General features: G+C 32.9%; 1 protein-coding gene across 1 annotated transcript in view; it reads left to right on the top strand.

The window, feature by feature from the left end:
• The window catches only part of Kiaa1328 (KIAA1328 ortholog), a 184,792-nt gene that overhangs the window by 48,554 nt on the left and 110,138 nt on the right, over positions 1–26,100 (top strand). The window contains exons 6-7 of the mRNA XM_013014799.1: positions 8,943–9,070; positions 23,007–23,074. Of these exons, the coding sequence (XP_012870253.1) occupies positions 8,943–9,070; positions 23,007–23,074 (196 nt within the window). The remainder of the gene's footprint in view (positions 1–8,942; positions 9,071–23,006; positions 23,075–26,100) is intronic.

The following is a 26,100-nucleotide window of genomic DNA, read 5'->3' as shown; positions in this document are numbered from 1 at the left end:
TTTGAGGAACCTCCATACTGCTTTCCAAAGTGGTTGAACAAGTTTACATTCCCACCAACAATGAAGTAAGGTTCCTTTCTGTCCACATCCCCTCTGTTCTTGTTAGAGTTCTTAAGGACTTATTTTAACATTTTATTTTTAAGTTATTTTAAAATAGTTAATTTGGAAGTGTTACAGACAAAACTAGATGACAAGTCATTGGGGTGTTTGAAAATCAAATATTACTATAATCTTTATAGGCAGTTGAAGAAAAGGAAGAAATTTTATTTTGACAGATAATGTTGTCCTCAATTTTGTTTGGTGTGATTTCTTTTCATTATAAATGGGTTATCCCAGCTTAATTTTTTTATAATGCCATTTTGAATTTACCTCTAATGGTAATCAAGTAGGAAATTAATCATAAGGGTAGTATTCCCTACCAAAGTAATTTAATTTTTCTTTCAAGTAAAATTGATATGTATTAGTATTTTATAAAGAGTGACACAATTCAATATTATGAAGATGCTGTAAGCAGTAGGATAGGAAAACTTTTTTATGTTAACATTTGTTATTTAAACATAAAACTCTAATTTTTACAGGTTGACTTAAAATTGATTGGAGAAATTAAAGTTGTTTTACATTCACTTTATAAGCTGATTATTGCCAAATATGTATGCATACTCAACTTGATAATTACCGTATTTGTGATATGAAACTCCTATAGAGCCTCACCCTATGTCACATAATGTTTCTTGAAGAACTAAGCATTAGAAAACTGGAATCTGCAACATAAATATTTTAAACTGTGGTAGAGCAAGTCATGGGGAAGTAATAAAAGCTGCATAGGTTCTAAGACCTTATATGAGGGAATGTTTGCATTTAACAATGAGTAAATAAAAGAAAGTCAGTGAAAGAGTTAAGAGGGAACAGTTGGTTAAATAGAATGGGCCAGTAGTTAGAAAAGAAAACAGAGGAGAGCAGATCCTTGAAGGGGAAAGTATGATGAAGGATGCTAAAACCTGCCATCAGATTGACATAGTTAGCAATTCATAAGAAAATACTTGTGAATACGGTATAATAAGTGAGGGATAGGAAAACATACTGTTTCCAAAAAGTAAATGGAAAGTTAGGAAGTAGAGACCATGAGTATATATTAATCCTTTTAGAGTTTTGATAATATTTGGGAGGGGAGATATTTGTTGGCAGTTTAAGAGGAAAGGAAGGTTTTTATTTGTTGCTATTTTTAATGCACTATGTGATTTTTTTTGTTTCTTTTGTATGTTCTTCCTCTTATGGTATTTCCTTGTTATCACTGTATTTGATTTTGGTACCTTGCATCTTGTATATACATTTATCTAATTTGGGGAGGGGTAGGGGAATAACAAAATGCTGAAACAAGGACACAGGTTGACCCATTGCAACCATGATACTCATAAGACACCATGCTGGAAATGAACTTTACAACTTGTGGGAGAGTGGGGGAGATCGGGGAGGGAAGGGATAGTGGGAGAAAACAAAGGAGGGGGTAACAATGCCCAACAAGCATTACCTTGCTGATGAAACTTTACCCTCTCTGAACAGCATCTTTACAAGAAATTAAAATTGAAAAAATAAAATAAAAAGAACTCTGTTAAGGATGCACTTATTGAAAGCTTATACAGAAGCCAAAAGTTACCGAGGTCATGCAAAAGATAGAAGAGGATAAAGAGATGACATTTTTTGTCTTAGCAAGTATTCATTCATTTACTAATGGCTTCAATATTTATTGGCCACCTAAACCTGAGATAATAATATTTTCTGATGAGAGCTGTGAATGAGAAAGTTGAGAATATTTAAAAAGTTATAATGGCCATATACTTTTTCAGTAATCAGTGAAAATAAAATGCACTTAAAATGGTTATTTTTTCAGTTGCAGTTGCTTGTTACTGTAATTATTCTTTTAAGTTTTTCCTTATTCACATTAATTAGTGGATAAGTTTATTTTTACACTATAAAACATGATTTTCAAAACTCAAGAGAGGAAGGAAAGTCGATTCTATTTACCGATATCTATGTCTTTTTTTCCTTCTTTCTAATATTCTGAAATTAATTCCTTTACCACTTTGTTATAGTTTAAAGAATTTTTACACTATCCTAATGGCAATTAATTCTTGTAATTGTCCTTCATCTGAATTTTTTTTTAATTTTCTCTGTATTGCAGAAGGACATACTTGCTGAATGTAACATTCCAAATTGACAGTTCTTTCAGCACTTGAAATATGTTCTGTTGCCCTGTTTTATGAGAAATCCACTATCATTTTCCATTATTCTCCAGTATCCACCTTTAAATAGGTGTTGCTCTGTCTTGCTTTCAAGATTTTTTTGACAGTCCCGGGGTTTGAACCTAATTTAGATTACTAGGCAAGCTCTCTGCTACTTGTGCTGAGCAATGCTTCTAGCTCTTTTGCTTTAGGCTTTTTTAAAAATAGGGATTCACACTCTTTTCCTGAGCTGGCCTTGAACTACAATTTTCCTGCCTATGCCTCCTACATAACTGACATTTCAGGCATGTGCCCCATACTGTTTGTTGAGGTGTGAGGTCTTGCCAATTTTTCCCCGGGCTGGCCTCAAATCACAATTCTTCCAATCTCAACCTCTCAAATAGCTAGAATTATAACTAAGGAACTTTATGATGTCTGATTTTTAACAATTTATTTGGTGTTCAGAAGTTGGTTTATGTTTTTAGCATGGATTTCTATGGATTTATCCTATTTAGGTATTAGTCACCTATGGGAAATGTGTGTTGGAATGGCATCTAGAAATCTTAAAGACAGAGTAAGTTTTTTCTCTGTAGTTTCTGGCTAAAGTAAGGCAGTTCTTGCTTAAAAGTTTTCTGTGTGACTAGGTTCTTGCTTCTTTTGGATAGAACAGAGAGACCAGTTTTTTTGTTTTTGTTTTTGTTGTTTTTGCTTATATATGTTTACTTCCTCCTCTCTTTTTCAACAAACTTGGTAAGCCAGTGACATCTCCACTTTGTGCCAGGCTGCTATTTGAACTGATTTCAACTTCCTCATTTTTTAACAAAAATTGTTATTTTAGAGGTGATATATAGTGGAGTTACATTTACATACATCAGGTAATAAGTACATTCATTTCCTTTTATACGGTGTCATCTGTTCCCTCATTTTTTCCCATTCCCTCCCTCCCATCTCCATCCACATGTTACACAGTTCACTTTCATCAATGTCCAGTGCATTCCACTGCTCTAATTTTCACCTTTTTTCCTCAGATTCTGTGCCCTCCCCCACACCTTCCTACAGATGTGCACATGAATACTTTGTATATAAAGAATACAGAGTCATCAGAGAAAGAAAACACAAATTAAGAAAAAAAGTTCTTTGTTTCCTTACCTTTGGAGTTTGTTTGGCACACATACTATTTTATATACATGCGAAATGGTGCTTGGGTATTGCATTTGGTAATTTTTTTGTGTGTGTGTTATTTTGCCTTTTCCCATTTGCTGACTTTTCCAACAAGTAATAGAAGATATGAGAAAAAAACAACACAGGCATCTCATTTACTTGGTACATGATGTCTAGAAATTTTATATATCCTTAATAAAAATAAAATAGGGATGATTGTTGTTATTCTAGCATGTTTGAAAACAGAAATACATTGCAGTTATTTTATTGTTTAAAATATTTTTCTGGTGACTAATGTTGTCTCAACTTCTGTTGTATAAAGATATCTTACATTAGTCCAAAAGGGGATATCATTTCCTTGTCTCAGTGTAGACATTGGTAGGTTGATTTAGCTCATACTTTCAAGAAAAATCAACATGAGATAGAAATGAAATAAAAAGTTTCTGCCTCCTAGCAGATTTTCTGTCAAAAAAATCACACACAGAAATAAAAAAGTAGAATAGGAATAATTGACCTCAGTTATTCTATTCATGTTGATTTGAATTTTTAGTAGGTATAATTCACTGTTGTTAATCACATATAGTAAAATGCTAGGCCTTAGGCCTTGTTCGTTTAAATGTTTCCTCTTAGATTAATTTACTTAGTACTGGATAGTAACTGTAAAGCAAAACTAAGTCTTTGATCTTAGTGATACTATAAAACTTTTCTCCTTGAATATTTTGGGATTGTTCTCTACAACATTCTTGAGTGGAGAGTCAGGCAAAAAAAATTATACCTTTCCAATTTTTAAGTTATTCTGGTAAAGTCTATATAAGTTTAATTATTTTATAAACCTGTGAAGAAAAGTTGTGCATAAAATGCTTTATTAATTCAATCTTTGCAACATTTGCTGAGTTTAGATAATAAAACTGTACATAGAAGTCTCATAATTTTTCCCTGAATTTGTGGTTAGTAGTCTCAGTCATTTATAAAGAGGTCAGTAATGATCTCTTTCCATTTTAACTCTAATTGTGAATAATACTTTATTGAATTTTTGCTTAGAATTTTACTTAGAAGTATTAACTGGGTCGTATTTTCATACTGTATTAAAACATGCTTGTAACTATTTTGAGAATACTGTTCCTAAAGGCCATAGCCAATGGTCTGGCAATTTGAACTAAATCCAGAAATCATATTATAAACGTACGCTTAAACTATACTGGTAAAGGTAGAGGATATATATCTATTTGAAAGTAGGAGAAATAAAATTTGATTATTTTTCCTATCGGTTATTATCCTTTTACAAATTATTAAGCTCTACTAGTAATATTTGCTAATTATTATTTAAGTAGCAGTCAAGTATAAATTATAATTCTCTGAAAACTCAGAATCCAAGTTCCCTTTTAAGAATGAAATGGATTATTTTGCATTTAATTTTATTACCTATATGCCCTTTCAAAATAAAAACAATTGACTAAAACATGTAAAACAAATTCACAAACATTCTCAAGTTGGACCAAAGGAGTCTGATAAAGTTTTATGCTCTGAAGGATAATGATGGTCTTTAATGATCCCACTGATACACAGAAGGAATCTCATAGACGTACTGCACACTCAGTGTACTGCCTGGAATAGCAGATCAGAATTATTTGGAAGCTAGCACTTAGTGAATCAGAATCTTTTTTTAAAGAAGACAGAAGTGATTCTTCTGTAAGTTATATTTTATGAAACACTGGCCTACTGGTTCTAGGAGTTTACTTCACAGCTTATTGGTAGTGTAAATTTTGGGTAAGGTGTTAACTATTCTGTGCTGTAAATTTTATTTGTAAAATAACTATTTCTCATGAAGTTATTTCTTAGCACTTTAAAATACCACACCCACAGACAGAAGTTATACTAAGCTATCTGTCTGCTTTTGGTGCTAAGCATTGTGTGCTAGGTGGCAACAGTATCTGTAAGAAAAGGCTGATGAGAAATCTGAAGAGAAATAACAGAATGTTTAGGGATGAAAGTCAAAATAAATCAGGAACACACAATAATCCTGGCTACTCAATCTGTAGAAAGTTAAATGAGAGACGTCTTAGTTTACTTTGAAATTTAGAAATGCATGTTTTTTTTATTGTGAAGATACTGTACAGAGGGGTTACAATTATATGGGCAAGGTAATGAGTACATTTCTTACCAAGCATTGTTGCCTCTTCCTTTGTTGCAATGGGTCCACCTGTATCCCTATGGTCTTATATAGCATGTTACATAGTTTAAGTAGATTAATATAGGAATATAAAGAGTGGTATTTAATATCTTAAAATTTGATAGCTCATAGTTGCTCTTAATTTAAAGTCAAGAAAAAAATCTCTTCTTCTAGAATATAGGAAGCAGAATAAGAAAAGCTTCTTGTAAGGAACATTTTAAGTTTGCTCCCTATAGCTGGGATTAGTCACCTCAGAAGTATTCATACAACTTCAATGATAATTTTAAGGGGCTAGAAATCTTAATGTAAGACCATTTTCAATGCTTTCTATTGTCAAAAATTCTTGTTTGAAATGAAAATCTTAAAGTGCTAACCATGTACCTCATCTTGCAAACAAATTTCTATGTGATAAAGGTTTTTTGTTCTACAATTCTAGGCTACTTTCTGTAGTTTATAAAACACTGAATTGATTTAAAGCAGCCTTTCCAAATGGGAGAAATGTGTCTACTTTGAAACATGGGTCATTTTAGTAAAAAATAAATATTTAAGTAGGTTAGAAGCAAGGGAATATAGACTTTCAATAGAAAAGCTTTTGTTTGCAAGTGAATACCTGAAAATTTATACTCTTCTAGAATATTATATGAAAAGAAAACCATAAAAAATCAAAATTTGTATCAATCTGGTACATCGATAACTTCTATGATAGCTTATATGATATGATAGTTTGTAGACATTATATGTCGCCATATAAACTTTTAAATAAGTGTCTTTGCATATAAACTTGAGCCATGACCTTTGAGGTCACCATTGTGTATAGTTTAAAAACAACTCATAATGCTTAATTACTTGAGCAAAAGACAGAATCTAAAACATCACAATTCTAATTATGTTTCTTTTCTGTATGAGTTCATACCTCTCTAAAAAGCTAGAGGCTTAGAAATTACTAAGAGCTGGTTAAATAGTCTGATTAGATATCAGACTTGCATCAGTGGGTGATAGTCTTACACAAATCACAATGTAACAAAATGATAAAATATGTATGTGGAATTCTTGTGTATGTCTGTTAACCACAGCATCTTGGAATAATTTTTCCCTGCAGTCCATTTTCCATTTTAGAATTACTTGCCCGATCATTGCTAACTCCCAGATTTAACATGGAAATCAGGAATGATATACTAACACATAGGTCTGTACATTTAACTTACTCTATAGTACTACTTTGTACTACTGTTGTGCCTGTTATGTAATATTCCGAGAGAATTTGGTAAATGATTGGCAAAAAGCTTGGCCGGTCTTTTTTTGCATGATCGGTTTTGTTGCCCCAAATATATCTCTTAAGGTACACATGCTAGTTATTATATCATCACATCATGTTTTGATTAGTCAGAGAGTTTGTCACTTGACTTAATAACTCAAGGATCCATGGAACTCTGGGGAGCTCTTGGAAGTATTTCACTTAGTTGATGTTTAGAGTTGGATATTGATCGTATTATTAATTTATATTTATTTATGAAGACTTCTATTTTGGGGGAGTTTGCATTTTTATAAACATTCTTAAGTAATGGACAAAACTCCAGTTGTTAAAATCATGACATGGTTTGGTGTACACCTTTCCTGAAGTTTGATCTCCTGCATTGATTTTATTCTTTCCTTTCTTTTGGCCAAGAGTCAGTCAAATATATCTTCTCTTCATTGTACTCTTCTTCTGCCCAGTCAGTAAAGAGGACATTTTACCCACATCTTCCTAACATAAATCTCTCTCCAGATGGAGAATTGAAGTCTTGTCTTGCTAAGGAAGGAAGAAAAGCAGTATATTCTGAAGTCTGGTAAAATCAAGAAAGACATAAAAAATGATAATGATAAGATTACCTGTTTTTATATTCTACCACATGGCATGTCTTTAAATGAATTGCCTATAATTTGTCTCAAATGCTGACATTTAACTCATAAGCTGTATAATTGTGCTTGATATTTCCAGAGTAAAATTCATATTCTGTGACCAGGCTAATATGTTCTTCTACTGCAAACATTACTGCCTATGGTAACAGCTAGAGTAAAAAAAAAAAAAAAAGTCATTTTATATACAGAATGGCAGGCAGAGGCTCATGGGGCCACCACAAATCATTCCTGTTTTTTGGAGCTTGCTTTCAAATGCATGGAAATATAAAACCATCCAGGTCTAACATAGATTGACTTTGAAAGCCTGTTAACTTATTTAGGCCACTGTTCATTCTATTGTTAATATTGCTGCTTAAGACATTGAACAAGCACTTCTAGTTAATAGATTCTCTCAACTAAATAACCTATCCTTTCACTGTGAACCAGCTCCTCTTCCATAAGCCATTTCCAGCTCTCTTTTTGTTAAAGGTTAATAATGAGAATAATAAAGCAATTGATTATTTATGCAGTCAGAATTGGTGGAAGTTATTAGAACAGGAATCCTCCCAGAAGCAGTGATTATGTTATGAAAATGTTAAGGAATACAGAAACCAGTTATCAATTTTGACATTTAAGAAATGTCTCCACCCTTAGTCATATGATGATCTCTGTTAGAAATATTTAATAGAATAATTGCATTGGACAATAATTGCTATACCAATAGCATACATAATTAAAAGCTAAGAGGAAGACTTCAAAATGATCTAAAGGAAAAAGAAACCTTAGAAGGAAATTGACACAATGAAAAGTTAAGAACAGAGCACTCTTTTGGCTAGACATATGTGTGTCCCAAACACCTAATCTCTGAAGTGAGTCTTTCTGATATAGCATTTTCATCTTGATCACTTTTCAAATTTTAGGAGCCACATGAGAAAGTACCCCAGGATATACTGTCATGTTGTCTATTTTAGGCTATAGAGAATGGAGGGAGATAAATAGGCAGAAAATGTCCTGGTCATAGTTGAAAAATATATCAGTGGAAAAATATTGTAACTGACGTTATACTATATAAGCAAGACAAAAATTAAATTTTAAGCCCATTTAGTTAATGTAGTTAACAACTTTGTGTAACTTAGGCAAGAATTACTTTTGCTACAACAGTGTCATTTCTAAAGACTTTTAACAGTTTATGGTCATCCTAGTGGCTGTGAAGTGTTTTCTCATTGTGCTTTTGATTTGCATTTTACAATGGCGAATTATGTGTTTCATATTTTCTTGTACTTAATGGTCATCTATGTATCTGCCTTTGATTAGTATATTAAGGGCCCATTTTTAATTGGGTTAATAATCATTTATCGTTGAATTATATGATGACTCTATATATTCTCATTCTCTTATTCTGAAAATTACCTTTTCAATCTCTCATTTTTATCTCTGTTTATTGGAATCTGCAGTTGTAATGTGTGCAGTTTCAATCAATATTTTTCAAGTTTGCCCTTAATTTGCAATCTCACCTCTTCAGCGACAGTATAGAGAATGCCAAGAACTTCTAAGTCTCTATCAGAAATACCTATCAGAACAGCAAGAAAAGCTCAACATGTCTCTCTCAGAACTTGGTGCTGCTAGAATGCAAGAACAACAGGTAAGCCATTTTTATTTTTACCCTTTCTTGTCTTCATGAGATCAGCAAGATGTCAGAAGGTCATTTGCCTTTTAGTTAATTTTCACACAGTATGTAATATTGTTTTAAAATACTCAACTCCACACCACATTAGTTGGTATGTTTTGCCTTCCTTTTTTTCCCCCTATTCTTTGGACCCAGAAGTCAGCAATGATAACGTGAAATAGGCTGTGGGTCAATGGGAAAACTCTGGTACAGTACAGTAGGAATGGTAAAGAAAATACATTGATCTGTTCTTTTTTAAAAAAATTGATCTGTTCTTAATGAGAAGATCAAGTGGACTGCTTGTTAGTCATTACATTGTCTTTTTTTTTAATCTGGTCTTACCTAACTCACATTCTTAATTCATAGAATAAATTTGACTTAGTGACTTATAAAAAGAGGAAATTGGAATGTTTTGCATGTGGTTTTTTATATACATATTAATCACACAAGTCAAATATATGAATATGTGTGTATAAGAGAGAAAAAGAGAGATCACCAAGTTGTATTGTATTATTAAGGGAATGATCTGCCTGTTCTGACATAAAACTGTTATAAAGACATAGTTCTTGTCCTCTAGCCATTTATACTTGGTCTCTTTTTTTTGTCCATATAACTTTAAATCTTCAAATGAATGAAAATAAGCTTTGCAATTAAATACTATAGAAAAAATTGTGTAATGTGTCAAAAATATTTTATGTTTGATATCAAAATGTACTAAAAAATTTTCCTCTACCTTGTATTTGCAAATCCTTAAGGAAGATCAGATTAGGGTTTACAAGCCTTCTGAAAAACACATGTTCAATGTAGAGACAGCAGTTTCAGGATTAAGAATTTTGATTAAATGCACTTCTGTTCTGAGCCTAAAATTTGCACATAAGGCTAAGTTAATAACAACAATACTGGAATGTGGTAAAAGTGAGACTTTTAACGCTATTTTTAAATTTTGTTTTTATGTTTAAGTAGTTGTACAAAGGAGTTACCATTCAACAAAAATGATCAGTATTATCCCTTTCATCACTCACCCATCTCTAACTCAACCAATTTTGTTGTTGTTATTATTGTTGTTACAATTCTGTCATTTCTCATCTACTTACTAATTGGAATTTTTCTTGTTTTAAATTTTACTTTATTTTGTGTAAAGGTGATGTATAGGTGGTTTCAGTTACATAAGTAGGGTAATGAGTACATTTATTGTTGAACATTTTTATTCCCTCTCTCGTATTGTTTTTAATGTACTGTGAGAAGTTATTTTTTTCTTTCATTCCCCCCTCATTTATCACCTATCATCACTGTTTTTGCTTCTAGTACCCTGTGTCTTTTGTGTATACCTTCATCTGATTTGGGGAAGGGAAAGGGAATATCAAAATGGTGAACAAAGGACAAGGGATGAACCAATGTAACGGCAATACTTACAAGACACTATGTTGGAAATGAACTTTACAATTTAGGGTTGGGGAAAGGAAAGTGAGAGAAAAATTAGGGAGGGGATAACAATCTCTCAGTAGTTTATAAAATCACAAAAAAATTTGTTTTCTTAGAAGTGCTAGGGTTTGCAGTTGTTTAAGGATACAGGTGGACCTGTTGCAACAATGAGAAGTACAAGTTGTCATGTCCAAAACGAGCTTTACAACGTCGGTGCAGGGGGGGGAAGGAGAAGGATTGGGATTGGGAGGGGAGGGGGGAGGCTGGGAAGGGATGTGAAGGGTAAACAAAGGAGGAGGCTGCAATGCTTGGTAAGAAATGTACGCATTATCCTGCCCATGTAATTGTAACCCCTCTGTACAGTATGTTCACAAATAAAATTAAATTAATAAAAAAATAAAAAAAAGAAGTACTAGGGTTTGAATTCAAGGATCTCACTATTGCTAAGCTGATATTCTACCCCTTGAGGCACTCCACCAGACCTTTTTGTGTTGTTTATTTTAAAAAGTGTGTTGCTTTATGCTCAGGCCAGCTGGACTCTTTATGCTTCCCTTTGTTACTGGGAAGCCAGGCATGAATCTCAATGCCTAGCTGTAAGTTAAGATGCAATCCTATGAACTTTTATGCTTAGACTGGCTTAAACTACAATCCTCTGATCTTTACCTCCTAAGTAACTAGGATTATAGGCTTCCACTATCTCACCTGGCTAAAGTCATAAAAATGTTAACATAGAGCCAAATTATGAATGTTTTAATTGTATTCTAATTTGAAAAGTTGTTTATTGTTGTTATTCTGGTTTTTTTGAAAACCTGAATAAAATAAAATGACTTCCCAGGAAAGTAGTAGCTAACCTTGATTATTTATATGACTTGGTCCCTTTCACTTGGAAAATAGTTCAGATAGTTCAAGTATCCCAAGCCTATTGCTGCTATTGCGTGGGCTAGAGAAAAGTGCAGCATTAAGACCAAATGTATTGACTTAGAGTTAAGCTAAAGATTTCTTGGAGGTTTCACTGGTGATCATTCATGATTTACACTGTTTGTCTTAACTCTGAGGAAAAACACACACACACGCAAAAGACAAATTACAAGTATTAGTATGAACATATTTTTCCAAGTATATGAAGAAAATGATTCCTCAAACAGGTATAACCCCTGTTTTCACTATATTTGATGTCAGTGCCCTGCATCTTGTAAATACATTTTTCTAATTTGGGGAGGGGAAGGGAAATAACAAAATGCTGAAATAAGGATACAGGTTGATCCATTGTAACAATGAGATGTACAAGACATTATGTTGAAAACCAACTTTACAAATTGAAGAGGGCGTAGGGGGGAGAATTTGGGGGAGAGGGAAGGGGAAAAACAAAGGAGGAGATAACAAGGCTCAATTGGAAATGTACTCATTACCTTACTTGTGCAACTGTAACCCCTCTGTACAGTATTTTTTACAAATTACATAAATAAAAGTTGTCACATTAAAAAAAAAAGAGATGCCTGGAATGAGGAAGGTATCTCAAGGATAAAATACATGCCTAGCATGCATGAGGCCTTGGGGTTCATCCCCTAGTAGCAAAATAAAGCTAACAGTTACCTTTAATTTTATTTTGACTTAATAAAGAAAACATTTTAAAACTATGTGTTAGCAAGTGCCATATGGTCAAGAGTTAGAGTATATTTTATAAACAAACTTATGCAAAGTTAAAGGCTATTTTTGTGAGCTCTGGCCATTGGAACCACGAGAAAGAAATTTAATTATTTTTGAAATACCATGTTTAGCACCTTTCTTGTAATTTTTTTAAATGATCAGTTTTAACTCCAGTCAATGCATATGGCATAATCCCTGATTTTACTCTTCTGATTTTATTAAAGACTTATTACTACAGAAAATCTCCAATTTCCCAAGATCTCTTGTCCTCTGTGTTTTGTTTGTTTGTTTTCACAACAAGTCCATATCACTTAATGGTTATGGAATAGTTAAGAAAGTGAGGTGTACTAAAGATAAATCATAGCAGAGTACACATTTAATGTTAATGTTTTCTATCACTCTCATTGGTGTAATTTTGTTCAAGGTGTTTTTATAGTGCTTTCAGCTAAATATACTTAGAATTTCTTCATATTCTGTGATTATTGTCATGTGTTCTTTTGGTTAAAAATTTTGTTTATTTTGCCAATATATAGTCATGTAGTAAAGCTCCCTATCATTTTATTATAATTTTATGCTTATTAATATGTACTTATGGTCATGTGGTAAAACTCTTTGTAATCTTATTCAACCTAATTATATGCATATAATATATGTCTATATATTATATCTTTTTGTGTATATGTGCTGGTACTAGAGCTTAAATTCTGTTGCTGGGTATTGTCCCTGAACTTTATGATCAAAGCTTATGCTTTATCACTTGAGCCACAACTCTATTTCTGGCTTTTTGGTGGTTAAATTGAGATATGAGTCAGGTAGACTTTTCTGTCAGGGTTGGCTTTGAGCTGCAATTCTGAGATCTCAGCATCTTGAGTAGCTAGGATTACAGGCTTGAGCCACTGGTACCTGGTATGTATATGTATGTTAAGTACATCTAATACTAAGCTCACTTTAAATTTCACTAGTACTTTGCTATATAACAAGCTCAGATTTTATGAACAGTCGGAGAAGCATCTCCATCCTTACAATTTACAAAGAAACCAAATTTAATATTCCATATAACATGAAAAATCTCTAAATAGAAACAAGAATAGGATTAATTACTGATTCTGCCTAGAAACAATGGAGGATAGTGGCAGTGGGATAAAATGTTCAAAAAACTGAAGGCAGTCAAGCAAAATTATTATTCAAACATGGAGGTGATATAATGACATTCTCAAATAAGTAAAAATTGAGAAGATTTAGTTTCTATGTACCTGTTCTACAGTAAATATTAATAGAAGTCTGCAGATGAAAGGAAATAATATAAAGCAGTAATACAAGATCACATATAGAAATAAAGAGCACCAATGAAAGGTAGGTAGTTATGTAGTTTTCTTAAATAATTTTAAAAACAATAATTTTAAAATTATACTGGTGAGTTTATAGGATATAAAGATTGTGTGTGTACATTTGTATGTGTTTGTACAAAGAGAGGAAAGAAGAGAGCATATCTAGTCTATGATCCTGGAATTAAGTTAGTATAAAGGAAGTAAATCTGTTTTTATTCACAAATAATGTGATCCTATATGTAGGAAAACCTAAAGAATACACACATACAGTAGTACTAATAGAAGAGTTTATCAAGATTATAGGTTATAAGATCTATATGAGGAAATCAATTTTATTTGTTTATACCAATGAACAATTTAAATGGGTGTACTTAATAAAAGAAATATGAAATTGTGTGGTGAAAACTACAAAACATTGCCGAAAGAAATCTTAAGAAAATCTAGATTAATAAAAATGGGTTCTAAATTCATAGATTATGATTTAAATGTTATTAAAATGGTGACTTTTTCAGGGGCTGAGAAGGTGGCTCAGTGGTAGAGTACTTGCCTTGCATGCATGAGACCCTGGGTTCCATTCCTCAGCACCACATAAGCAGAAAAGGCTGGAAGTGGCTCAAGTGGTAGAGCGCTAGCCTTGAGCTGAAGAGCTGAGGGACAGCACCTAGGCCCAGAGTTCAGGCCCCCCTACTGACAAATAAAAAAGGTGACTCTTTCAAAATTGATCATATCAATACTATGTATGTCTATATATATTTTTTATCCATATAGTCTTATAGTCATATGCATATATTTTTGACAGTCATTGGTTAGAGTAAATCTCAGCCTATAATTCTTTAATGCATTTATTTAGAGCTTAACTTTATTTTTTATTTGTAGTATAAAGTGTTAAATGTTGAATAATTTCTTAGACTATCTTGAGTGAAAGGTAGCTTTTTATAAAACAGATATTACCATCAGTCATAATTTCAGTGGGTGGGCCCCAGGAATATGGTAAAGATAAACTTCAACACATTATCCTTATGTACAGTATAGGGGAGAACTACTTGTTTCATTTAGCCTCTTTATTAGCAGAAGTGGAAGCTTAGGCACTGGAGCTCACATAGTTGATTACTAGCAGAACATAGGTTGACTCTTAGCATCCTGTATCTTAATGTTTGATTGTTGAAAAGCTCTTTATTTCTGCTTTGTATTTATTTTCCATTACAGTGCTTTTCCTGTCTGATTCTGCTTATTTTAGCTTCTATGTCTTCTTCTTTAAAACAAAACAAAACTTTAAATAAAAATAATTTTGTTTCTATTCCTGAGTCTAATACCAATAAGTCTACTTCTGTTAGGATTCTGCTGTGTTCATATTAAAAATCAGTTACCATTTTGTCACCTACTTGCAGTTTCAGAACTTTGTATATTTTGCTTTACAGTGTTTAGTCCCTGAATGTTTCTACCTTTTTATATTCCTTTCCTACCATTATTTCACTGTCAAACTCATCAACTATATCAAAGCTCTCATTTCATTTTTTAATTCTTAAGCAGAAAAAACACAACAGTTTAAGAGCAAAGAATTACTTTAGTGCAACTTTAAGGTAAAATTAATTGCCCTGAAAATTACATTATGTTGAAAATATTTCCTTGATGTTTTCTTACTCCATCCTGTAGACAAGTTAACCTTCCTCTACGTTTTCAGAGGATTAGAAATGAAAACCTTCAGCTAAATGCACTTTTTCTTTTTCTCTTCTGGGATCTAAAACAGTTCTCCTAAAGCTAGGCACCAATCCTAGCTACTGAGGAGGCTGAGGTCTGAGGATTGCAGTTTGAAACCAGCCTAGGCAGAAAAGTTCCCATGAGACTCTTATCTCCAATAAACTACTCAAAAAAGCCAGAAGTAGTGCTGTGACTCAAGTGGTAGAGTACTAACCTTAAGCAAAAAGAAAAGAGGTCTGGGGACAGGGCCAGAGTCTGAGTTTAAGCCCAAAATGGGCAGATAGATAGATAAATAGATAGATAGATAGATAGATAGATAGATAGATAGATAGATAGATAGATAGATAGATAGATAGATAGATAGATAGATAGAGTTTTCCTATTAATATAAGTGGTTTTCAGTAAAATTAATTTTGCTTCTACTGGGAAAAACACTTTATTGGGGGATATAATTGATTGTTGTGATCATAATGAAAAGTGATTTTTGTTACTTCTCTGTGCCATTTGTTTTACAAATATTATCTTGTATTGTCTAAATGCCAAACTAGATATTGTTGTTTCCTTCAACATGAAATATGAAGTAATTTGCCAGTGTTATATTGTTAGTGTTAGGAACACTATTCAACGCTTTGTCTGACTCTAAATCTGTCTCTTTGTACTTTTTAAGTTTGAAGTGATAGTTTGTATTTACAGTATTACAATAATATATCACTACTGTTTTAAGCTCCTTATGTATATTGACATGTAATTCTTATCTTAATATTACAAAGTAGGTACCATTATTATTCTCTTATGAAGGTCAGAGAAATTGAATAACTTATTCAAAGCCAGTTGTAATGAATGGGGCTAGGATTCTAACACAATTATGTGATTGTTACTGGAGTAGATGGGATGTTTCTACTTGTTTTAATTGATTACATACTGAGTCTTTTTAAAGGACTGTAAACTTTACAAGCACTAAATAAAAAATTAGGCTTTGGGCTGGGAATGTGGCTTAGTGGTAGAGTTCTTGCTTAGCATGCATGAAATCCCGGGTTCTTTTCCTCAGTACCACATAAACAGAAAAAAGCTAGAAGTGGTACTATGGCTCAAGTGGTAGCATGCTAGACTGGCATTAAAAAATAGTTTTTTATTAAAATAATTTATTTGATTTTTTAACTTTAAAAACACTTGTAAAACAGTGTATTTGGCAGTGAGAAATTTGGATTTATTTTTGGTATTGGGGAATCAAACCAAGGACCTTGACTGCTAATACATCTAGCTATAAGACTAGGATTTTTGTGTTTTTTTTTTCCAGTACTGTGTGTGTGTGTGTGTGTGTGTGTGTGTGTGTGTGTGTGTGATATTTTTAGAATAAGCTCTAATATGAAAAATAAACATCACAGCTTAAGGGTTTTGGTTAGTTTACACAGCTTTGCCCAGAAAAATGAATATATAAGATGGTGAGGAAGAACGGAGGGTGTTCTGTGTCTCTGTATTAGAGTTCCAGCATGTTAATGTTTGTACCTACCTACCAGACAGAGAAAAACTAAAGAATATTCTCTGAAAATTTCTTTATTTTGCTGTATTTTTAATACTGTTTCAAATTCTGAGAAATAATCATATGTATTTAATCCAAAAAGCAGATGATAGCATGATTATCATGACAAGTTTTTAGGACATTTCTTATATCTTCAGTTAAACATTTGGACTGTTGGAAACTGCCTATAATATGACATCCATATTAAATTTGGCTTGTTTGGGTACGTGACTCCATAAGAAATGGAAGGAAGCCACACTGAGGAGCCAGTTTGATGCGTTGTATTTTGTTTTTATCTCCTTGCTTCTACTAAGTTTATTTTCTTTCTTTCCTAAAAAGTTACATAAAAAAAAAGTAGAAATCCTTTCAGAAAGTATTTTGTACTCTCACTGTATAGTGATTTTGACCCATTGGCAGTCTGATTTATTAGTTCAAACATTTAGTTATAATGTAAATCATTTTCTTTCATTTTGATCATTGTTTTAACATTTATGATCAGTAAGAAATTACTTACTTTTTTCCTCCTTCCTTCCCCCCCCCATCCTTTTCAAGATTTTGTGATTTGGTTTCTATAGCTTTCATTGAGAGTACACAATGAATAAAAATTAGTGATTGCCTCCAAAAGGGTATGTTTAAAACTAGTTTTTAGTTTGAAGTAAGTTCAATAAAATACTATTTTTTCCATTTTTTAAGTTTTTAAAAATTGAAATACTCTGCAAATGTTCTTTCCATTTTGCGAAATTGTAATCTTGATTTTTAGTGGCATACAGGCAAAACAGTTTAAATAAAACTGTTGTTGTCAATCAGGCATATCAAAACATGACAGTGCCTACCACAAAATGAGTACTTGATGCTACGTATATGATTTTTTTTGCTAATAACAAAATTTAGGAGATTAATGCCTGAGCAATAGTAGAGTCAGGCCTTGATTTAAGTATGTTCTTATATGTTACTTATTTTATTTGCTAAAGCTTTTTCTCTTTTTTTGGTCATGAGGCTTGAACTCTGGGTGCTATCTCTGAGTTCTTCAGCTCAAGGCAAGTGCTCTACCACTTGAGCCACAATGCCATTGCCAGTTTTCTGGTGGTTAATTAGAGATAAGAGTCTCATGGACTTTCCTGCCTGGGCTGGCTTTGAATCACAATCCTTAGGTCTCAGCCTCCTGAGTAGCTAAGATTACAGGTGTGAGTCACCAGCACCCAGCTTAGGACATTTTTTTCATTATTCTATGAATTTATTATCATAATTTGGAAGATGTGTATATTGTTATTAATAGTTGCCTTTAAAAACCATACCTTATATCTCTTCCAAATATTCATTTATTTTTATTTTATTGTAAAGATGCTGTACAGAGGGGTTACCATTACATAAGTAAGGTAATGAGTACATTTCTTGTTGAGCATTGTTCCCCCTCCTTTGTTCTCCCACTATAGGGATTTTTTTTTTAAATAACACCAATTTTCTTCCTATATTAAACTCTCCTTTCTACTTCTGTGTATTAAGTTGCATCTCAAATGTCATTTAGTCCTAAAGAAAGGACAAATTATAGTCTTGAACAACAAGGACAGAAAACTGCTATTATTTACTGGCATAAAAGATACGTGATTATATAATATAAGATATAAGGTGATTGTACAGTTGACACCTGTATTAGCTACACTATAACAAAACACCTGTGATAATTAATGTTTCCACAGTCCCCTTCAAGGGCATGTCCCCAGAGACCCAAGATTGGAAAAAAAATAAATGAACAGAGCTTTAATCATCTTTGGTGTAATATCAAAAGCTTTTAATATTTTTTGTAATTGGACTCTCAGAGAAGAAGAATGAACATATAAAGAACAGGAAAGTAACACTAATTCGCAAGGGAACAGACAACCTCTACAAAGTAGCTTCTTGAACAGTCCTTTATAAGACACAAATGATGGTTAAATTTCTTTTTTTAAAACCTTCATAAGGATATACTTAAGAATGTCTGGTTAGGGGCTGGAAAGTGGCTCATTGGTAGAGTGCTTGCCTTGCATGCATGAGGCCCTGGGTTCGATTTCTCAGTACCACATAAACAGAAAAAAAACGGAAGTGGTGCTGTGGCTCAAGTGGTAGAGCCCTAGCCTTGAGCTGAAGAACTGAGGGACAAGGCCCAGGCCTAGAGTTCAGGCCCACGACCAAAAAAATAAAAATTAAAAAAAAAGTCTGTTTAAAAAGACAAAACCAAGTTGTCTTGAAAACTAAGTTCTGAAATATTTTCTCTGGTAGAGAATGTATTTGCTTACTTAGAATTCATTTACCTGTTATCCCATTTTTCTTCTTAATTGACACCAGTCTTATTAAAAGTAACATATGCAAACTAGCTATATAACCTACATTATTATTATTTTTGTTTTTGTTGTTGGTCATGGGGCTTGAACTCTGGGCATGGGCGCTGTCCCTGAGCTCTTCAGTTCAAGGCTATAGCACTCTACCACTTGAGCCACAGTGCCACTTTTAGTTTTCTAGTGGTTTATTGGAGATAAGACTGTCATGGACTTTCCTGCCCAGGCTGGCTTTGAACTGTGATCCTCAGATCTCAGCCTCCTGAGTAGCTAGGATTACAGGCATGAGCCGTCGTCAGTGCCCGGCTTAACCTACATTATTTTTGTGGATGAAGTGGCACTAGGTTATAGTTCTGACCAATGAGCTATAACTAATAGTTTGTCCTTTCAGGCTTTTAAGTAATTTCATTAGGATTATAGAGGGAAGCAGGAGGAGGGGACAGAGGGAATGGGATAGCTATAGAAAGCTTGATTGTCATTCTCCTTTTGTCTTTTGTCTACTTTTTTCCTCTTATATCAGGCAGTTCTCAACCAGGATTCATTTTGATCCTCAGAAGAAACTTTCTTTTTAACAATTTTCAGTATTATTTACTTTATTGTTACTATAAAGGTGATGTACAGAAGGATTACAATTACATGAATCAGGTAATGAATACATTTCCTTTCATACAGTGTCTTCCCTTCCCTCATTCTCTCCCAATCCCTCCCTCCTGTCTCCACCCATTTTATAGTATAGTTCACTTTCATCAGTGTCTCTTCTTTTACATTGTTCATAATTATCTGAGAGTACTCATTTAGAAACTTATAGTCATAATGAGTAAGGCAGCTAAAATATAAGTTGTTACTGAAAAAATAAGGAAATGATTAGGATATGGTACATCTGAGCAAAAAATCATTTTGTGGAAAGTATACTTGGTGAGTAGAAAAGTATATAATCTGACAAAACATACAGATTGCTAGGTATAAACATAAATTTGCCTATTTTAAAAGCTTAGTGATAATCTTAAGAGGAATTGATATTTTGTGGATCTTTTTCTATTTTTCTTTTTTATTGTCTAAGTAGTGGTACAAAGGAGTTACCACTTAACAAAGCAGTTTATGAATGCAGTGTATCTTGATCAATGGGGTCACCCCTTTCAATATTCTCACTCATCCCTCCCCTACATACCCTTTCACCCACTCATCTTAATATGTTAGGATATACTTTGGATTCTTGTCTGCATTTTCTCTCTCTTCACTTCTTCATTTATCTACATCTTACCCCTTAAGCTCACTTCACCAGTTTCAAGTACATGCTTCCTAATGCTTTATTTTGCTGAACTTTTGATTTGGGCTTTCTAAGGAATTACACTATTTCAGATCTCCCGTGACCCTACCATATTTCAGTTAATATATTTGCATATCACCCAGTGTATTTTAAGATACTTCAGAGTTGGCACTTTTTTGTTTCTCTTATAATATATTCATTGAGGTGACAAAATTTGGTCACTTAAACAAGATCTGTGGTTACGTTAAATCACATAGGGACTTACCAACCTGTTTTTGTCTCCATTGCCTTCTTTTCCTATCCACTGAAAGGAAGGTGGTAGAAATAAGCCATATAAGCCTGTGGAAGAGTAAGAGCTCTTAGAAATCCTTTCTGATTGTGAAGTCAGTATCAAAGCTAAAATACTATGCTTAGCCTTTGGATGTAATTAAAATGATTCTGCCATTAGAGATTAAACACACTAAGATTCAAGGGACTAAAGAAAACCTAAGGGTTTTGACATAAGAATAAAAGTATATATAGTAATAATTGACAGGAACAAAAATGAAAATTTCAACATAGACAAATTTCCTAATCATGAAACTTAGCTCATACTCTCAAGAAAGTAGAATTGCTTTGTTTTTTGCTACTTTCAGCTGTCAAACAAATATAATATTTACCTGAATTATTTACACCCCACAAATATTCCTTTATGAAATAAAGGAAGCTTAGTCCACTTGTAAATTTTTACATATGACAACTGGATTCTTATTATATTCTCGTTATATTCCTTTCCCTTAAAATTCTACAAAATTGTCTATTAATATAAGTGGTACAACAAAAAGTGCAATTTTGATTTTTACACTATCAAACTTAGCATGTCTAAGATTGAATTTTTTTATAGTGAAAATACCATCCCTCCAAAACCTGTGCTTATCTCACCTGGCTCAGGTTTAGCAAGTCCATTCTGTCCGTTTTTCAGGAAAAGATTTTATAATATTATTGATTTCTTCCATTGCAAATATAATCTATCACAAAAATCTAGTCGATTATTCCTGGAATATATTTTAGACCATCCATTTTCTTACCACTTTGATTGTACAATTTTCAATGGACTAATTCCATGTAAAATGAAAAATTTACATTCACATGAAAAACTGTTTATAGTGGTTTAAGTCATAATCATTTAAAACTGGAAATAAGCCAAATGGTCTTTATAAATGAAAAAAGGAACAAACTATTAATTCAAACACCACATACATGAATACCAAATGCACTATATATATAATATAACTTGAAAAGATTAAGAATCTGGTTATATAACATTATAGAAATGGAAAGCCAAATCAGCAGTAAGCTAATGTATATAAAAGCTAAAGCTCCAAAGAATAGAATTTCAGTCTGTGAACATGTGTTAAGTTCTGCCTTTCATCCTCAAAGAATAAACTTAAACTTTAGAAGGTTTTTTAAATTAAAAAAGTTACCTTAAAGTACACTAGTAATAGTATTAGAGTGAATTGCCCAAGAATTAACTGGGCATACTTCCTTAACAGATTTTAATTATTTTTATAGTTTTTCCCAAATGAAGACTCAAAATAGCCATTTTAAGTAAGCTAGACTAGCTTTTTCATCTTCATTGCAAAAACTTCACACCCTAAGCAAAGCATGAAGCTGGGAAGTTCACTGTTCAATTTTCAAATTGGACTTTTCATTAAGTTTTATGATAACTTTTTATTTTTATCAGGTTCCATCTTAGCCTTCTGTTTAGACTCAAGAAGATTTATGGCAAGTGATCAGGGTTCTTATTTGAACAAATAAACACAATAAATCAGTTTACTCCTTCAATAAAATGCTACTAATAGAATACATTATTCTATTCAATATTATGTTATCTTTAAAATTAAGCAGAACATTAGTGGCAGTGAAACTAGTTTCAGTCAATACATCCCTGTAATGAAACCTATTGTATGAGAAACTTTTTTTTTATAGAAGAAAAGTGCCTTTAGCACTGCTGCTGAGTTCTGACTCTAGAAATCCATTTCACAACTTAGAAAACTATTTGGTAGAATTGCCTTGCATTTGTTTTAATTTTAAGAAGGTAATTTCTTGGAAGTTACCTTAAAGCAGTTAGAGCATGAATAGTTCTTAAGTGATTTTTGCTTAATTGAAGAATTCTGCTGGCACTTGATCTGGCAGGAACCCAACCATGAGCCTCATTGAAATTAAGGACAGAGAGAATTTTAACAAAAGTAGATCTACAATCAAGGGTGTAAAAATTTCCTGTTTTCTCATCTGATCTGATAGAATTCTTAGTAAATGTCTTGATGTTTGAAAAGTTAATATCTCTGGTAAGGTAATAAAGATTTTAGTGTTCCAAAACTTATGTGAAAATTCACTAGAATTTAATTCCTGATTTAGACTCTCAGTCACCTACAGTATTACAGTAGAAAGTTGACAATTATTGCTTTAAAGTAAAAGATGTCTGAATTCTCTGGATTGTATCACAGTCTTAGGAGACATGCATCATCACTTGGGGAAAACTGGAGTCTGGAAAGTAGCTCTATTGACAGTGATATAATACAAATTGCTTTTGAAGAAGGCTGCTATTTAATATTTTAATTTCCTAAAACTAAAGACCTTTACATGTCAGAATTCACACATCTACATGGTAGTAAATAACCTTACAAAAAATAGTTTAGAAAGATACTTTTACTTGACACATTGAATTGTCACCTTGCAGGTTGAAGAAATCTGGAGACTTGTCAATGAATTTGAAAGTTGCTCCCTTACCTTCTATTTTGTCTTAATGTAAGAAGTAGAGATGTTATACTATTATCATGTTATTCTTATTAAATTATTTAAAAATTATGTTTTTGGTAAATGAAGTTTATATTCAAATGGGGTAATTTTTCTGAAAAGCCATCATTCTGCTGTCTTAAATTTTCCTATACCCTATCAGGCACATTGTTATTACACTGCTCTATTGAACTCTGTGTTTACTGAATACCATAGCTAACATTTCCTAAACATGAATACTTTGTAAAATTTTAACTGTAGCACATCATCAAATTTTTTCATACTTGTGATAGATTGCTTTTAATCTGCACTGAAGTCTTACTGTTATTTTACTACATATGATTGCAATAAAGTTGATCCTAATTTATTCGGTCTTAGTTTTACCTGTAAGATTTTAAATGTTATTTTTCTTAGAAAACAAATTATTTCTGTGGTATTCATATCTGTTAACATCTTTGAAATATTGGTTTTAATTTATGTATGATTAATGAGGCAAGGAGCAATTAATTAACTGGTTATTTCTGGAATTTCTCTTTTATTATTTGATTTATTTGATGTATTATTTTTATTGATACTATTTTTCCCAACATTTTATCATCATCTGTGAGGGATGTTGATTTGAAGTTTTCTTCTGGTAGTTTTGTCTAGTTTTGGTATTAGAGTGATTCTGGCTTTATTGATGAATTGCAAATTACTTTCTTTTATTTTTTAATAAATTTTTTAAAACTGATAAGAATGGTATTTTCTTATGAGAACATTTAAAATTATTACTTCACTTTTAAAATTTATATGGGAATATTAAGGTTTGTCTTATTCAGCATATTTCCACCTTTTAAGACATTTGTCTATTTCATTGATGATGTTATATATATATATGAGGTAGCATTAAATGCTTCTGATAGTCCCTTACCCTAATAATGCGTGTGACATCTGTGTGTATGGGTCCCTTTTTTAGTTTGGTTTCAGTCATTTACCTTTTTTTTTCTTGATAGATTTTTTTAAACAAGTCAGTGTTTACTGAATACCATTTTCTCACTTCATATAATGTGGTACACACAATTTCCTTTATTGCTCTGGTGTTTTTCCTATGGCTGATCTATACCTGAATATCTGCTATTAGTCCTTCCCTTGTGAACACTAGAACATCTTTTTTATTTTAAAGGTGATGTACAGAGGAGTTATAGTTACATAAGTCAGACAAAGAGTGCATTTCTTTTTCAGTGTCACCTCTTCCATCCTTTTCTCCCAGTTTTTTTTTCCCCTCCTGGTTCCCTCCCCCACAAGTTGTATAGTTCATTTTCAACATAGTGTCTAGTGACTATCACCCTTTGTCCCACCGTTTGTGTGCTTCCCCCTTCCATCCTCAAAACAGATAAACTTACATACAAGACAAAAAGTACAGACATCAAAAACATCAACAAAAGGGGGAGAAGGGAAAGGAACACAAAATGTAAAATAGAAAACCTCTCATTTCCATTTCTTGGGATTCGATTCAGTAAACATTTTATGTGATCATATGCACATAGCTATTGAGACTTTGTGATCCTCTCCTAAGAATATCCTACTTTTCCTATTTAATTTACCATGTCCAAGTGTAGTTTAGGGGCCTCCAAATGTTACACTGGAATTTGATCAGTGAGATACAGAAGAGCCACACTTTAAGAAGTTGGATCGGGAGTCTTTATTAGAAATCCAGGGACTGTGAGCAGACTGATGTCAAACAAACAAACCAAAAACCTTGCAGCCCTCAAATGCAGTTGATACTGCTAGGAAGCTGAGCCATGAGGGTTGTAGAATAAAGAGCAATCTCAACAAACCAGATCAACTCTAATGAAGAGTTGAAGAAGGACACAATGGTGACTAGAGAAAAGTCAAGAGACAGGAAGCATGGCACAATGGCTGCCAGAGTGAAGGGGCCTAAGTAGGGTCATGGTTAGGGGGCAGGTCCACAGCCAGTTTGAGAGTTCAGAGTCTCATGAGTTCAAGGCACAGCTCTGGAAGGTCCAAGTCCCCACCTCATCTGCTTCTAAGCATTCAGGAGCCTATCATCTGAGAGCATGAGTGGGGAAGTGGGTTTCACCTCTAAGAGTTTTCAGAAAATCCCCATCATCCACCAAGATGCCAAGATGGTGCCAGTTAGACCCAGTGTCCATATACCATTTTTCATTATAGTTCCTGAGCTTCAACTCAGGGCCAGGATATTGTCCCTGAACTTTTGTGCTGGAGATAGTTGTCTACCAGTTGATCCACAGCTCTATTTTAGCTTTTTGGTGGTAAACTGGAGATAAGAGTCTCAAGGACTTTCACTGTCTAGGCTGGCTTTGAATTGCAATCCTCAGATCTCAGCCCTCTGAATAGCAAGGATTACAGGTGTGAGCCATTGGCACCTGACTTAGAAAAATTTTTTTTCCATTAAACAGTTCCTGTAAATTGTATTTTTTACTTTTTTTCTTAAAGATCTCTGAACAAAAGCAAAACTTATTTGGAGTTCTTTTTCACCTGGAGGTTTTTTTTTTTTTAGATAAGTCCTTGCTATTATATCCCAGGCTACCTTAGAACTCAAAATCCTCCTGCCTCATCATCCTAAGCATTACAGGTTTGTGCCCCTAGACTTGATTTAACTGGGCATTTCTTTAAAAATGGAAAACCTTAGGTCCCATCCTACACCAGCTTAAGCAGAAATTTCAGAGATGGGCCCAAATATTTACCTTTCACTAAATCTTCCAGGTAACTCTCATGAATACCACATTTGAGAATGGAAAACTCATATCCATCAAATTGTTGGTGAGTCCTTTCACATTGAGATTTTTATGAATACCTTTCACAGTTTTTTTTATTATTATTATAAAGGTGATTACAGAAGGGTTACAGTTTCATAAGTCAGGTAATGAGTATATTTAATTTTTGGACAATGTCACCCCTTCCAAAATTCTTTTTTTTAATTTATTTTATTTTATTTGTGAACATACTGTACAGAGGGGTTACAATTACATGGGCAGGATAATGCATACATTTCTTACCAAGCATTGCAGCCTCCT

The sequence above is a fragment of the Dipodomys ordii genome, unplaced genomic scaffold, assembly GCF_000151885.1.
Source record: "Dipodomys ordii isolate 6190 unplaced genomic scaffold, Dord_2.0 Scaffold25, whole genome shotgun sequence".
Lineage (NCBI taxonomy): Eukaryota > Metazoa > Chordata > Mammalia > Rodentia > Heteromyidae > Dipodomys > Dipodomys ordii.
This window is presented reverse-complemented; position numbering and strand designations above follow the sequence as displayed.